Source organism: Thermobia domestica, chromosome 7, assembly GCF_964235325.1.
Source record: "Thermobia domestica chromosome 7, izTheDome1.hap1.1, whole genome shotgun sequence".
Taxonomy (NCBI): Eukaryota; Metazoa; Arthropoda; class Insecta; order Zygentoma; family Lepismatidae; genus Thermobia; species Thermobia domestica.
In genome coordinates this window covers 288,889,541-288,906,126 of record NC_137460.1, presented here as the reverse complement: position 1 = coordinate 288,906,126, position 16,586 = coordinate 288,889,541, and the positions used below count along the sequence as shown (strand labels likewise).

The 16,586-nt window shown below is 37.4% G+C and overlaps 1 protein-coding gene across 3 annotated transcripts in view; it reads left to right on the top strand.

Annotated features, from left to right (window-relative positions):
- LOC145691016 (uncharacterized) overlaps positions 1-11,387 on the top strand; it is a 31,023-nt gene extending 19,636 nt beyond the window's left edge. The window contains exons 3-4 of one of the 3 annotated variants that reach the window (XM_081766547.1): positions 1,569-2,209; positions 10,157-11,387. In XM_081766547.1, coding sequence (XP_081622673.1) covers positions 1,569-2,209; positions 10,157-11,057 — 1,542 coding nt within the window. In that variant the 3' untranslated portion in view covers positions 11,058-11,387. Of the gene's footprint in view, positions 1-1,565; positions 2,210-10,156 lie in introns of all 3 variants that reach the window. The other 2 variants (XM_081766549.1, XM_081766546.1) reach the window with 2 other exon arrangements.
- The last annotated feature ends 5,199 nt before the right edge of the window (positions 11,388-16,586 follow it).

Genomic DNA, 16,586 nt, shown 5'->3' with positions numbered 1-16,586 from the left:
ATTTGTCAGGTGTCACTGAAGCTTGTTTTACTGCATCGCCTCCTCCTTCCTCCAAATAGTCAGAAGGGAACATTTCTTTGGATTTCCCCATAACCATGGCATTCACCATATCCCTGGCAGCTCTGAAAAAAAAATGCCTTCGGTGAATGATAAACAACTGAGAGTTTTCAGAGGGCAACAACTACACCTTCCGTTCTTCTCTTTCTCACACGAAACTTGTATTAATCTTTGCAACTCTTCATACCTAGGATTGCCGTATGTCCGTATTTTGTTCGGACTGTTTGTATTTTTGGATCCGTGTTCGTATCGTACAAAGCATGAAATAGGAAAATGTCCGTATTTGACAGTTTTTGGCGCTGCCCGAAGATTTCCGCGTTCGGAATCGCCAAAATTTTGGGTGAAAAGAATTGTTTTCCTCATAGGGCCTATAACTTATATTTTAGTTACTATTAATAAAGTAGGTTATGTTTTTAAAAAGTGTCTCATTTCTCAATTCCAGGGTTCTTTTGGTAAGATTTAATTAATATATGTAATTTAATGTTATGATTTATTATACTGTTTGTTAATGAAAAAATTATAAAACATTAGTCTCGAATAGTGTTTTAAGTATTATAGTAAACAGTTGTGTGATAACTTAAAAAGATGAATTTTAGGTAAGAAATTTCAAAATATTTGTTCTGTGTGTGGGCACCGTATCTTTGATGGGTCGTCAGTTTAAGGCTTATCCATATTTTGGATCAAAAAATTACGGCAACCCTATTCATACCTAGATTTTGATTTTCAACGAACTTTGAAAGTTCTATAATAAATTCTCTGTGTATGTATGTATATATATATATATATGTGTGTGTGTGTGTGTATGTGTGTGTGTGTGTCTGTCTGTCTGTTATTCGCGAATTTTTCAATTTCGAGCCCTCCATTCGAAAGTGCATCGAAAACTATCTGTGAAAGTGATGGATTTTTTCTCGTCACTCTTACCGTTCTCGAGATATTGGCCAGAAAAAATTCGATTTCGGGAGCAAAATCTCAGGAACCGTAAGACATAGGGATATTACATTGGTGTTGATCAGTACCTAAGAGGATGGTAAACATTTTGGTGCCAAATAGTAACCACTGGTCGCTGTGCAACTGGCGACCTTTCCCCAAATATTGGCCAAAAAAATTGGAATTTCGGGAAATTTAAGGAGCCATATCTCGGGAACTGTAAATTATAGAGAGATGATATTTTGCGAATTTTTCAATTTTGAGCATGTCTCTTAGTAAAGCAAGTTATCACAGAACATTTTAGCAGAACTCCTAACTAAAACATGTTGAAATAATTTAGTACTGAAGGAAATTAAAGATGGATAGATATATTGCTAGAATTGTTTAATGATTATAATAATGAAGTACATAGAACAATTGGTTTATAGCCTGTAGAGATTAATAAGAAAAATTAATTCCATTTAGGTTCGTTCTGGCAATGCTCTTGGGGCATTCTCAACTGGTTTGTTTATTTGTTTTTATCTCTTTGTGAGTGTATCTTAAATATTGGAGTTTCATTTGGTTATCATCTTTTGTTTTAGAAGAAAGCAGATGGTGAAACAATTGATGTTCCTACTGGAAAACTGAAATCTCTACAACATGCTATGGCTGAAATGAATGCTGATAAATTGGAGAATGCTTTCCAGAGGGACCAATCAGGGGCTAGTAAAGAGAATTTTCCTCACAATGTACATTGCAAAAATCCGTTAAGTGTTTGTGTGGAGCTCTTACAGCAGACTTCAAGTAGTAGTGGTGAGGAAACGACAGCGATGAAGGTGCTATCACCAGATAAACGATTAGTATCAACAGACTTAAATAACGTTGAGACAGAATCGGAGACTTTGATTACTTGTGGCAATGAAGTGAAAACTGAAAGTGCTATGGACGTAGAGGCTTGTGATACTAGAGCGGATAGTAACCTTGATGATAAGCCTGATGTTGGGACAAATCCAGTGTTTGTAAAACCGTACTGCGCAGAAGACCCAAATTTAGAAGAAAGTTGTATTGTTAAGGAAGATGAAACAATTGTTCCAAGTGATAATAAATCTGCAACTAAAAGTGAAGACAATGATGATGACAGAACGCTACTAGAGAGTCCTCAAGACATCGTTAGTAACTTTGGCTGTACCAGGAAAGTTCCAGATACAAACAATGATCAAGTGATGGCACAGATTGCAAAAACAGCGTGAGTATAAGGTTTTAACTACTTTTTGCATGGTATTATGCGGGCAGAAAAAAAAAAAGAATGAAAATGCTAGCTGCTTGAATTGCTGTCTTATAAACAAAGTCAAAAGTTGCCTTGCTTTTCTGTATCTCGTTATTCATTCGTTTAAAAAGCAGCATTATCAAGATGGTTGTTAAGAAGAAAGAGTTTTAAAGGAGATAGGAATAGTGGAAATTAATTTCTCAGATAAACAATGGAGTGTATGGTTTAAATGAACGCTACAAATATTTTAACAGTGCAAACTAATTATTTCTTATATAGTATCATTCTTTTATATTTGGTGATTTTTTAATATTTATTATACTGGACTATAATGTGGGCAGTGGACTTCTGAATATTGTACCTAATACATTTTGTTTATTTTGTTTAAACAGGGAAACAAATTAAAGTAGAGGAATGTAGTATACCAAATTTTAAAACCCTGAAATTATTGTAAATATTTAAACTTTTGTAAAAATCTATATTAACAGTTGAAGGCTGGCTTAAGTAAAAAAATATTTCCTTCCTGAATTGAATGAATTAAGTAAGGGTTGTTTCCAGGATCTAGTCCGCTTTATTAAAATAAGTCCAAAACTTATTTTATTCTGCCATACATACAAGTAGAATTCCCAGATAAGGAAATATGAAAGGCATGCGAATTGCATTCCGCAGTTTTATATAAAAGGACCACGTACATTTATTCAACAAACACTAAGTCTATACTTCAGTTGTAGACTTGCCATTCTGCTGGAAGTTTCATAAGGGCCATTCTACGCGAAAGTGAGCCTGAACTCAAATTTTCGAAAACTGTCAAAACCAATGCATTTTTGCATGTATATCAAGTAAATAGAACGAAATGTACTTTGCCACAAAGAGAAACTTATTTATACTTAGAATTGACGTAAAATTTTAAGTCGCCTAAGTTGTAACATGTCAGTTGCAAGGAAATTTTATATTCTTGTTATCGGCAAAATTTTACGGTATGTTTGGCTGAAATAACTTCGAGCTATTGAACATGTTTCTTTTTGCTACAAGTAGCAGATGAAAAAGTGTTTACAGGACAAAAATTGTTTATAATATCATTAAAGATATGAACTTCAACTTGAATGTCCTGCCCGTCACAGAAAACTACCAAAAGTTATTGTACTGAATTACTAAATTTGAGAATGCGGTTAGTACTTAATAGAAGTAACAATTTGCATTTGTACTTCATTTTTACCAAATTTTGGACTAATGTTAATAATATATTTCTCTTTATTTCAATTTGAAAACGTGTCCTTCCCGTGACAGTGGGCATGCAACTGGTGGGAGAGTTTGTGTACATTGGTTATTCATGATAGAAAATGATTCCATGTGTACTCTAATAACGTTTTCTAAGCATGAACATTATTTACTTAAATAGAGGATTATCTATTACTGTCAGCATGATGTTTTAACTTGAAATGAGTGTCATGTATATGTTATTATTATTAGCGTCACCTTTTTGTTCGTTTCAAGGGAGCAGTGGATAGGATTGGAGTACGTACAAGAAGGCCAGTATGAAACTCTGTGAAACAAAAGAAAGAAATTGTAGAATGTGCTGCTTTAAGCTCTTCGTTTCAAAATATATATGTTTTCCTACTATCTTCAGCAGAAATTGAAAAAAAAAAAAAAAAAAAAGACGCTTTGAACAAAAGACGGGAAAATGCTCTTGTCAATTGAATGTCTCAAATCAAAAGTTTATTTTCTGCAATTTGACAACGAAACTCCGTGTAAAATTTTCAAATTTCTAACAGACTTTTATTTAGATTCTAAAAATGATGGTTCCGAAAGTCATGAAGCTATCCTGAGCGACGACTTAGGTTTGCATGTTAACAAGGTTTGTGTTAGGCTAGCTGTTGAAGATATAACACAAGGAACATTTTTGTTGATGGAATTTTTCCCTAGTGGACAGAAGAAGAAAACATACAGACATGAAACTATCGCACAAAGCCCAGTGGAAGAGAACGAAGATGTCAAGGAAATTTGTATTAAGACCGTAAGCGATTGCGGTAAAATTTTCAAGACTGTTGAAGATGTATCTTACGTGCATTTTGATCAAATCACCGCCTTCTTGATTCACTTACCTGCCTGTTCATTCTTTTCAAAAACCATTGTCTCCCGCGTGAACGCTTGTTTTCTAATTTCGACGCTAGAGTGCAGCACGTACTGACCATTTTCTGTGAGTAAATCTTTATGGTTTACATAGGAATGACCCCACTTTTCCAATAGTTTAGAAAAGAAAATGGTCTTATATTGTTGGGTATTATTCTGCAAAGCAAGAAAAGGCAAGTTGGAATACAATGGAGTGTCATTTCATGAAATACCGACCGATAGTGAACTATGTTATGAAAATTAATAGGGGTATACATGAGGGATACTAGATTTTCCGTTTTTTCCTCAAGCCTTTGGCAGTTGCATATACGAAACTCTCTAAGTCAATAAACTAACTGTATACTCCATAGTTGATGAGTTCAACAATGGAGTATATTGACTAGGAGTTATAAAATGAAAAAGATCTCCAGTATTAGACTTCCAAACTATAATATAAGTGTTAGCAGTCTTCTAGAACTGCTATGTCCTTCGGTTGACAGGTATCAGAGAAAAAACGGCAAGACCTATCGACATGCAGTTTTCGGGGATCGATTCAGTGTCCCAGGAATATCTTCCATCTCCTTGGACTACCTTCTGCTTAAGCCGGAATTGGTTGAAATCGACCACTTCCGGTTTCAACAGTAAAGCTTATAACTCAAAACGGTGATAGATAGCCACAAACTGTTTTCGGAAATTGATTCATGGTCTCAGGGAAATAACCCATCTGCACCCCTATATCTTAGTAAAACTGGAAGCAGGGGCGGATCCAGGACCGACTTCTGGGGGGGGCGGTGGGTTGTCATACTGCTACTTTTAAGGGACCCAAACTTTGGGATGGGTTTTATTTATATATATAAAATAAGAAAGATCGCTCTTCTGGGGGGCGATCGCCCCCCCCCATGGATCCGCCCCTGACTGGAAGTTGAAGAAATTCAGTACTACGTCCAGTTTCAATGTTGATTTTCATATAGCAAAACCGGTAAGAGATTTTGCGAAAGGTTTCTCAGTAATCGATTCAGTCCCAAGAATGTACTCCATGTCTTCAATATAGTATTCAATTTGCATAGTTTGGAAGTCTACTGTAGTTTCACTGTCTGAAACGATATTCACTTGTATATTTTGGATATTGTTGCTCTCGAGACAAGATTTAAGCTACTTCATCTCAAGAAGCTGTTGCTAAACACTAAATTTAATATTAAACAATGTACAATTTAGCTTAGAATAAAAACAATCTATATTACATGTTGTGGTGTGGTTTGCGATAGCCCAAAGTCTGGAAAGTGTATTAGAAAAGGTACAATTCTTTGTGTCTGACATTTGTATTAGTAATGACTAGTGTTCGGGTTTAAACTTCCTTATTATATGTAGGGTGGCCTAAAAGTAGGTATACAGTAACTTACTGTTCAACCCAGTACTGATTGCTTTTTATATCATTTGTTATTGTTATATATAAGGTAGACTTAGTTTCTTTATTATTCATTCTTAATGTCTTTGTACTTATATCTTAAGCTCGGAACAGCCGAAACAAATAAACCTATAAGCTAGAATGATATACCTGATCGATGCAGGGGTGTAGGCGTATACCTACTTTTGAGCCACCCTGTATAATTACAATTATAGTTAATGGCGCCGATTTCTCAGTAAATTTGGGAGGGGGGCGTCAGATGCAGAAGACATATATAAGGATTTTAAGACAAATTGCATTCAAATTATACCAAATATCGCATATTCATAAGTACAATGCGGGGGGCCGGGCCTCCGCCCCCAGGATCAGCACCCTTGCTTATAGCATCAGAGTTCCTCCACACAAGAGCATAAAATTATATATATTCTATTTAGGCCAATATATGATTGTGCGTCTTCTTTAATTTTTGTGCCTCAGCCGTAACATCAACAAATGTGTTTCTATTGAACTTTTTTTTTTTTTTTTGTAGTTCTTCAATGACTACCGCATATTATATCCTTTACGCAAACCATTTAGATTTCTTTACATTCTTTCTATTAACATGTATTGTATACGTACAAATGTCAAACTGCAACGCTACAGGATTGACTGTCAAACGGTAGGATGCCATGGTAGGACCTGCCATCTAGTGGCGAATTCATGATGAAAGGTACACGCATTTTTTGGCTGATTGAGCAGGCAGGTAGAGGGAGCGGACGGATGTAGAAGGCAGTGGATCAAATAATCTCTGTGATACCAACAGTGCCGTGCCGTGGGGGCAGGAGCGAGCGGGTCGAAGGCCCGGGTGTCCAAGTAAGGAGGCGCAAAATTCAGGAGGAAAAAAGAAAAGATATATATAAAATTTACTTACGCGTCGCACCAACCATGGTGACGCTTTGCGACTGGTTTGTCGACCTCACTCACATTTACGGGGGCGCCGTCGCGACGCGTCGTATACTCGCCCCGGGCGCTGATTTTTCACGGCACGGGCAGTGGATTGCAGCACCTATTTTATATACTGTTAGACAATGTTTTGTACGAATTTCCCTACAAGGTGGGTGTAAATCGGCAAATAAAGCCATTTCCTGAAGTGTAGGTGGTGAGAAATAAGTGTACTACATATTTTTGTGTGATAAAAACGAGCCTCAAGTAAAGTAAATAGAATTATTTGTGTACAATGCTATAACTGTACAGCAGAAATTGACTTATTTTCGATTTTATTTCATTTTTTAAATCATTCTTATTGAAATTTTGTGTGTTGATTCACACGGTGTCCTGCCCGTGACAAAGTAAAGTTACCCCTTTTTTTATTAATATAAATATTTGGCAAATTTCTTTTATGTGAAGTTTGTTGGAAAATTTCATCATTTATACATACGATTGGACGTGATATTGGAGTGGATACGATTGGACGTGAATATATGCATGGAACCACAACACATGTACGCACACCACCGGTTCAAATCTTGGTGCGGGCTGTCAGTGTGATTTGAGCAGTGCATAGGTGAAGATGGTATTCACAGTGCGGCAGAGGATATTCGTTATGGAAAGTTACGTGAAAACAAATTCGTGAAAAGTGTGGGGTCACTTATTTGTTCATGAATTTCATGGCGTCAAAGTTTCAGCAAAGAGTGCAATGCAACAATTAGTTGAAAATGGCGTCAGACAGGATCTGTTTTAACAAGGCAAAAAACATTCCAAAACGTGTCCAAACACCTGAAATTGTGGATGCAGTTAACGAGAAAATGCTCCAGAGTCCTACCAAATCAACCCAACTCCTGTCGCAAGACACCGGCATATCATGTCGATCATGCAGACGAATACTCCATGGATCACATTTACCCAATCTTCACTTCCGACAGAGTTGTCAGCAGAGTTCAGTCTGGTGTCAGCCCTAGCTGACCACTCCGATCACCTGATCTTTCCGTGTGCGATTACTTTTTGTGGGGAAACCTCAAGTCTAAGGTGTATCGCAACAACCCTCATAGTCTTCAGGAAGTGCAGCAGAACATTTCTCATCAGATTGCAGCATTTCCAGCAACCCAGCTTCGATTATGTGCCTTCTGCAGCTTGCTGGCCAGGGCCAAAAATTGCCAAGAGATGAATGGGGGTCATTTTCAACATCTGCTATAAGGAGGTTAGCGAACTATTTCCTTTACTTTTCTGTTTCTTTGTACCCTGGAACTCTGTTCTCCGAGCCACATTTATTTGCCCCACCCTGTTCAGATCTAAATAGTACATGGAAAACTCACAAATGCCTAGCAACAAACAAGTTTGAAATGAAGAAGTTCATTGTTACAACTTTCTTATGGGCATCATCAAGTATCCTCGGCTATCCATGTAGTGGAGTCGTTTAATAGGATTGGTTTTAATTTCTAGACCAGAAGATTCAACCAAAATATTCAAAGATTGATTTCTTTCATTGCGAACAAATCTTCATTTTCTGAACGTTCTAACACCTCGTCCTGAAGTTGATTCAGACAGACTGTAGAAAGTTCAGCCTATCATTGATTGATATAAAAAAAACATGTTTGGCACTCCCTCGGAACTATATGTATAATTAAATTGATGAGCAAATGATTCTCTTTATAGGAAAGTGCCCTGGTTTGAAGCATGTGTGAAAAATAAGCCAACGCAAGTTGGACTAAAAAACTAAGTAATCTGTTCAGACAATGGACTTGTGCTTAATTTCGAGATGTACCAAGGGAAGACGACACCACTACCAAAAATGACTTAGGTCTCTACCTTTCTTGTTTTACATCTTGTACAAAATGTACTGCAAGAAATTTTTTGTATTTTGACAGGATGCTCACAAGCTTACCTTTCCTTGAGAAACTGCCAGATTCTGGACTTGAAGGCACCGGAACAATGATGAGCAACCGTGTCCAGTGACAAGAGAGAAATTCTGTTTACAGCTTAAACGCAACTCTCAGATGAAAATTGGATTCCGTAGCGCATGTTCGAAAAGATAATAAATTCATAATTATTAAGTGGAAGGACAATAACAGAATTCTATTGGCTTCAACAAGCAGCGGAGTTGAATCTCAAACAGTTGTACAGCAATGGTCGAAGCAAGAAAAGAAGTGTTAATGTTAGTTGTTCTTCGGCAATTATACGTTATAATAGATCAATGTATAGAGAGGATGTCGTGACCAAATGATGAAATTGTATAGGATATGGTTTCGAACAGTTAAATGGACTTTTAAATATCAATTGCTACTTTTTGGATTCTGCTGCCTAACCGGCTTAAGCGTGGGACGTAAAACTCAAAGATTTCATTTCATATTTTTGGATTCTGCAGTTGTCACTAGTGGGTTTGAATATAGAAAAGATCCACGTGGTAACCATTTAGCTAAAAACAAAAGATTTTTTTGGAATTCCATCTTGAGCTTGCAGAAACACTTACAGGTACAACTCTCAGTGAAAGGATAAATGTTGAAAATGACAACGCTAGACCAACAGAAGAAGAAGTCTAAATTCTTCAGCTTTTCTGCAGCGCTTCCATGCAAAGCAAAACGTTTTGATGGGTATAAACACTTTCCCTGCAGTGATGACCAAAGAACTACAAGAGCTTATAGTCTTGATGACTAAAACACCAGAACAAAACGTCGTGCTTAAAGTACATCTGTCCTTGCCTCAGTAAAGACAAGAAATGTTTCCTGAAATTTCATTTAAAAAAAAGGAAGCTGATGATTTTGAAAAGAAATTTCACAAATAAAATATGGTTTGTTTATTTGTAAATGTTTTTACATTCACGATATTTCTTTATCATTTTTAATGTATTTATAAAATCTAATATAATTTAACGCAAGTCATTACCGTAAATGGAAATGAATTCTGTATTTTTTATGACAATAAAAATGTAAAAATATAATACCATATTTACAATAAAAGAGAATAATACAAACCTAATTTGGTAGCATAATTGTAACCACCACAAATATGTAGCTAAATCATTTCAGCAACTTTCTTAATATAAACCGAAAGTACACAATGGTACAGCTGGATGAAATCAAGAGTATTCACAATAGCGGCCGAACATACACAATTGTGCAGGTCACTTTCCAAAAGCTACCGGTCTTAAAAAATAGCTTATATTTATGAGGATTAGTATATCATAGTAGCTTAGGAAATTACGATTTTTTTAATTAAAAAAAAAAAAAACAGGTGGAAAGAGATAGGCACATTAAGGTCTGTAAGTCACTTCGTTCTCTCTCTGTAAGCGCTTCGTCAACTGAGGCGTCTAAAATGTGATTAAATCACTGAATCTTCTACAACAGCCTGCCGTAAAATATCATTTATCTCTGTTGCCATGACTAGCTTTCCAATTTCTTTTTTCTGAGAGATGACCTGAGGTATTCTTTTCTTTTTAGGTACGAGAAAACAAGCAATAAGCTGAAAGGTGAAAACATTAAGCACGATCCATTACTATACTGCAACATCTGCAAGAAAGATGTTCGGAGAACGAACTTAATGAGACATATGAGAGGACATTCCAAAGGAACATTCGTTTGTGAAATAGATGGAGCAACTTATTTCTCAGAGAGATATTACAGAATGCATTTGAAGACTCATCTTTTCGAGCCATCCACATATTCTTGCAACGAATGCAACAAAAAATTTTCAACTAAAATGCAACTGAAAAATCATCTCCCAAATCACTTTCCAGGTGAATATTCTTGTGCTAAGTGTTCGAAAGTATTTCGATGGAGAAATTCCTACCGGAACCACATGAAAATTCATGCTGGTGTAAAACAATTTACCTGCAAGTTCTGTCATCGTTCATTTCGGACTAAGCAAATACTGGATGTGCACGAAAGGACACATACTGGAGTGAAACCTTACATGTGCGAGGTATGCGGAAAGTGCTTCAAAGATTTTAGTCATTTCTGTATTCATCGGCGTTTACATACAGGTGAGAGGAAGCAGACATGTCCCGAATGCCAGAAAGTGTTCTACAGAAATTACGTTTTCACGGCGCATATAAAATCTCATTCGGACGAAAGAAGTTTTAAATGTAATAAGTGTGAGAGAACATATAAAACACATTTGGCGTTACAGCATCACGTTAGTGCTATACACGCAAACGAAACAGATTATGAGTGTAATCTCTGTAATAAACATTTCAAGACTAAAAAAACACTAAGAAACCATCTGAAAAAAGTTCATTCAAATGATAGACCGTTCGTGTGTACAGAGTGTGGTAAATCCTTCAAGCATAAAAGGGTTTGTCTAATACATATGCAAGTACATTCAAATTCGTCATCGTCATAATTTATCGTTTGCGAGGAGTTAAAATAGTTAATTGTAAGATTTTATAACGTTCCTAGTTCATATAACCTTATTAATCAGTTTTTTAACAAAAGGTGGGAACCTTTTCCGGTCCAATTAATATTTGATAGCAACCTACACAAAGTTGAAGTTAACGATTTTAAATTATAAATAACTTATAGTAATGTTGAGTTAAATGTATAATAAGAGTTAAACATTCTACAATACAATAATTTTCGTTACTGCAGAATTATGGTAACTTTTCCCAGCCACATACTACATCGTGGGCCATATTGAAGGGACATAATTATATTTTGAATACAGCGAGCAATAACAGCCATGCATGTTTTTTATATAGCTTAACAGGAAGTGTAAGAATGGGTATTGCTGATACATGTTTCTTTCATTGCTGCAGGCAATCATTGTGATGTGGACTGCCGTCAAAATTTCATACGTCATGGAGGCGTTCTTCAGTAGTGGAAGCTCCATCATCACAACACAGGGACGTTCCAAACATTTTAAGAAACGGGTAGAACCATCTGAAAGGTCATAATGCGTGCTGTTCATTACTTTCGTGAGACTCCAAACGCGAACAAAAGACGGTCGCGTAATGCAGTAAACACTGGACGTGTCTCCAATATCATAGAACAAAGTCCAAAGAAGTAAACTCGGCAGTTGTTTTGTCAAGTGCATATTTCACGTACCAGCGTGCGGCGAATCCTTAAAAATCTTACAATTTATCCATACCAGTTACAGGTGGTGCATAAATATTTCAACCAAGGTATAGTTCAACAAACTGCACCTGCCGTAGCCCTGAGCCAGAATATACTGAACATGATTGTTAGGGCCAAAGAATGTTCTCGTCAAGGTGGGGCCATTAAGGGATATCTTCAAAGACCGAACACAGTGCAAAACTCCCGTCCCGTGGTTCACATAGTTGGTAAGAAGTGTGTTCACCATGCTCCACAAATACATTTTAAATGTGTTCTATCAATATGGCCCACCCTGTATGAATAGCAATTTATTGATTTTTTTTTTTTTTTTGCGTTTTGCTAAAAAAGTGGATATTTAAAATAACCTGCATTAAGAGTTATATCATTCTTAATCTATGGTAGCCATTTGGTGTACCGGCGAAGAGATTGTAATTTTGAAAGGTAAGCTTCATTCCAATACTTCGGTTACTCACAGTACCGAGGCGCTCCGAGGTGGTATACCAGTAGTGGAACAGGGAAGTGACGTAACTAACTTAGTCCATAATTCGAGAGTTCTCTTTATTTTTATCAGTCTTGTCAGAAACTACCGAATCAATTCTTAAAACGCTTTCATCTTTGGAAACCTTATTTAACGGAGATGGTAATTGGCTATATTTTATCACACAATACAATGCCAAGAGAGTTTGGGGTGCCATTTTTTTTGTAACATATTAAAAACAAAAATCAGAAACTACTATATACACCGTATTAGTCTAGCACTACCCCAATATACAATATGAAGTCTGATAACACTGTTCTACCAAAAAAAAAAAAAAAAAAAGAAAATATTAAAAGTTCTATTTCTGGGTAACAAAGTAGTGATTCTGAAAGGATTTTCACTCCTGAATTGAAATCTGATTTCAGTTATTCTGAATCAGGGATAGTTTTGGAGTAATCGGCACCTAATGTTTGTGTTTGTAAAGCATTACTATATATTGTTGACACTATATATTACGTAGAATTGTAGGTATGCGAAACAGCTGTCGACCGTAAATAATGGTTTACTTTTTTCTTTTGTACTGAGTCTCTCTCTTGTCTCTAATGATACACCAGCAATAGTCTGCCAGCATGGTGGGCATCCACTTCCCTTGATAGCGTTTTTCAATGATGGATATATCTTTATGAAATCTTTCTCCGTGTTCATCGGAAATGTCTCAGCAATTCCTGGGGAAGTAATCCAGATATGAGTCCATGATATGCACCTCCAAGGACATTTTGCACCCTAAATCCTGATAAGCTGCAAGCATTTCATCCACACACATCTTGTATTTAGGGCCCCGACTTCTCCCAAAGAAGTTTTGGGTTACTTTCGTAAAACTCATCCATGCGCGTTTTTCTTTCTCTGTGAAACATGCCTCAAAACCTCTATCTTTCTGTAGTTCTCGTATCTGCGGATCTACACACACGCTTTCTCTTATCTTATTTTTGCAGCTGACAGTCGGGGAAATTTGTCAGCAAAATATGCAAAAGCTGGCCCATTGGGATCCATTGCCTTCCCAAGTTTTATATGTAAGGGTGGATCAAGAACATTTCTAGGATCTACAGGGTGTCCGAGAAGTCCTTCCCTGATTACAGAAATTGATAACTCAGGCTAGAAATAAGATAGAAATATGAAACTGGTGTTGAATTGTTTACAAACTATAAAAGTTTTTGTCTGTGTTAGGTTTGTTCTGTTCTGTTTTACCAAGTCTCAATATTGTTTGTTTTAGGTTTGTACGACGTAAGTAAGAAGCCCAAGAAGCCATGCCAACCAACCAGGAGAAGGCACAGTGTGTCCTGTGGTACCATGAGACACGATCACCAACCACGGTGCAGAGACAGTTCCAGACAACATTTGGGAGGACTCCACCTGATGTCAAGAGCATTAAAGCCTGGTATGAGAAGTTCAAGAACACAGGGTCGGTTGCTGACCTTCCGAGGTCTGGTCGACCAAGAACCTCAGCAGACACGGTGGAGGCTGTGCGGCAGTCTTTTCTGAGAAGTCCTAAGAAATCGGTGCGCAGGGCCTCACGTGAATTACAGATGCCAAAAAGCTCTATCCATGACATTTTACACAAACGTTTATTGTTTCGTGCTTACAAAGTGCAACTCATTCAGGCCTTGTTGCCCGATAGGACATTTCCTGGGCGATGGATTGGTCGTGATGGACCAACACCTTGGCTTCCACGCTCTCCTGACATAACCCCATTAGACTTCTTTTTATGGGGTTATGTCAAGGATGAGGTCTACCGAACACGTGTACCAGATCTTGAAACCCTGCAGCAACGAATAACCGCAGTCGTTGCATCGATCCCTCCAGTGATGTTGGCTAATGTGTGGATGGAAATTGAATATCGCCTAGATGTGCAACGTGCTACCAAGGGTGCTTATGTGGAAGTGCACTGATGTGACCAAAACTTTTATAGTTTGTAAACAATTCAACACCAGTTTCATATTTCTATCTTATATCTAACCTGAGTTATCAATTTCTGTAATCAGAGAAAGACTTCTCGGACACCCTGTACAAGACTGTCCCGTTGCAAATTCTTTTCACCAATTGTGTTTAGGCCACTCCTTTTTCACATAGTGGGAAGTTCTTTCCCGACTATCCCATTCACAAAAAGCATGCATATGCATAAAAAACTGGCATATGCAACTGGGACTGAAGGCAGTTTATTCCCGATATGCAGCAATACACCTTTTAAGCTATTCTCCGAAGCATCCAAAAATAATCTCCATTCACCAGGTTCGTATCTTATGTGCAAGGCTGTCATTAATCCATGAACATCATTGCAGAATGTCAGGAAACTATCACTGGCAAAATAAGACACAAAAGCACGTTCTGTGTTCCTGAAAGTTATGTTGGTTGTTTCGTGGAGAAGGTTATATTCCTGTAACCTGGAGCCTAACAATTCTGCTTTCTGTTTACTGAGTCCTAAGTCTCGCACTAAATCATTTAAATCATCCTGCTGTAATACACGTGGCGTGGGCGTACTCGTGCCTTGATACGGGGAATTCGTTCTTTTTTCCGGAGAAGATGTAAGTTCTGTAGTGCTACTTTCTTCACTATCACTCATATCTTCTATATCTGTGGGCCTTGAAGGAACTAGTAAAGCTTCAGAATGTGCCACAGGTCGTCTTGCTGACGGGAGATCCGGATAAACAATATGTTTCTTTGATTTGCTGTTTGTGAATCCCTGAATGTTGTTAAGCAGAAATAATAGTCTGTCAAATGGTCCCTTGGTTCCCTTCAAACCATCGGTACAGCAAATAATGAAATATTTTTTCCTTGCCACCATTTAATTAATTTACAATAACATGCAGCACAAAACATATTACGTGACCACTTCTTATCAAAATCACCAGCTCCGACGCCAAAGTACTGCTTATATGCTCTCTTGATGATGGGTGTGATTTTCTTCCTGTTCCTCACGGACGTGAACTCACCACAAACATAACAGAAGTTGTTAGCTGCGTACTTACAACCACGAGTGCGAGGCATTTTTTTTTACTTCACTTAAACACAAACAAAATGAATCCACAGCATTTAGTTTACATACAGTAAGTAGTACTAGCACCCGATAAGGAATGTGACACGGAAGTTCAAATGAGACATCCGATTTGATTCGTCAGGGATAGTTTACGAGTAATTCAAGCATTCGTGTACTACATATATTCATATACATGCCAAACATAGTATATGGTGACTCGATTCACACGCTCATTTAACTTACACACTACTCCCAACATCACATTGCAACAACAAAACAGTGTCGGGCAAGTTATGCCAACCTCTTAAAAATGAAAGCTGTCAATGTTGCAAGGTCTTACTTTCCAAATTCCCTTTTGCCACCATATACTATGTTTGGCATGTATATGAATATATGTAGTACACGAATGCTTGAATTACTCGTAAACTATCCCTGACGAATCAAATCGGATGTCTCATTTGAACTTCCGTGTCACATTCCTTTCATTGTACAAAATTTCATTTCAGAAATACAACCCATGTAAAACAGTGTAATTAAGTTCGCGTACTCGTCACTGTAATAGGGCTGGCTATACAAGTAGGTACAAGCCTATTCTTTCAGTGTCTCACAGCAGCGTTTGCGTTGACACTTCATGTTTCCGTGCTGAGTAGCGTGCGTTGTTCGTGCTTGCGCAGGTGTTGTGGTGTGAAAATATCTGAGCTGGAATTGAAGCAAGGAACAAATGTGAAATTTTTGGTTAAACTGGAAGAGAAGGGCAGTGAAATGCAGGAAGCGTTAGAGTAGGTGCACGGCGAGAATCACATGAAGAGAACACCATTGTATAAATGGATTAACCAATTTTCGGAGGGTAGGGAACAAGTGACGGATGACGAGAGGGTGGAGCAACCTGTAATGAGTCAAAAGGATTAAAACATTAGCAAAGTTCGTCAAATTATGCGCGCAAATCGGCGATTGACTGCAATTCATTGCTGACAAAGTGAATATGGATAGAGGAACTGTGCGGAAAATTTAACTGAAAACCTTGCTATGCGCAAAGTATTTGCCAAAATGGACCCAAAAGACCTCACCGATGAAGAAAAGCAAACCTGGGTGGAAGTATGTATAGAGAATCAGTGCAAAATTTTGGGCCGAATTATCACAGGCAATGGAGCCTAGATATAATGATCCTGGAACAAAGTAACAAAGAGGTCAATGGAAGACAACTCCCTCTCCACGACCGAAAAACTTCCGGCAATTAAAATCACAAATTAAAGTAATGTTGATAACATTTCTTGGATACCCGTAGAGTCGTACTCCATGAGTTTGTAACA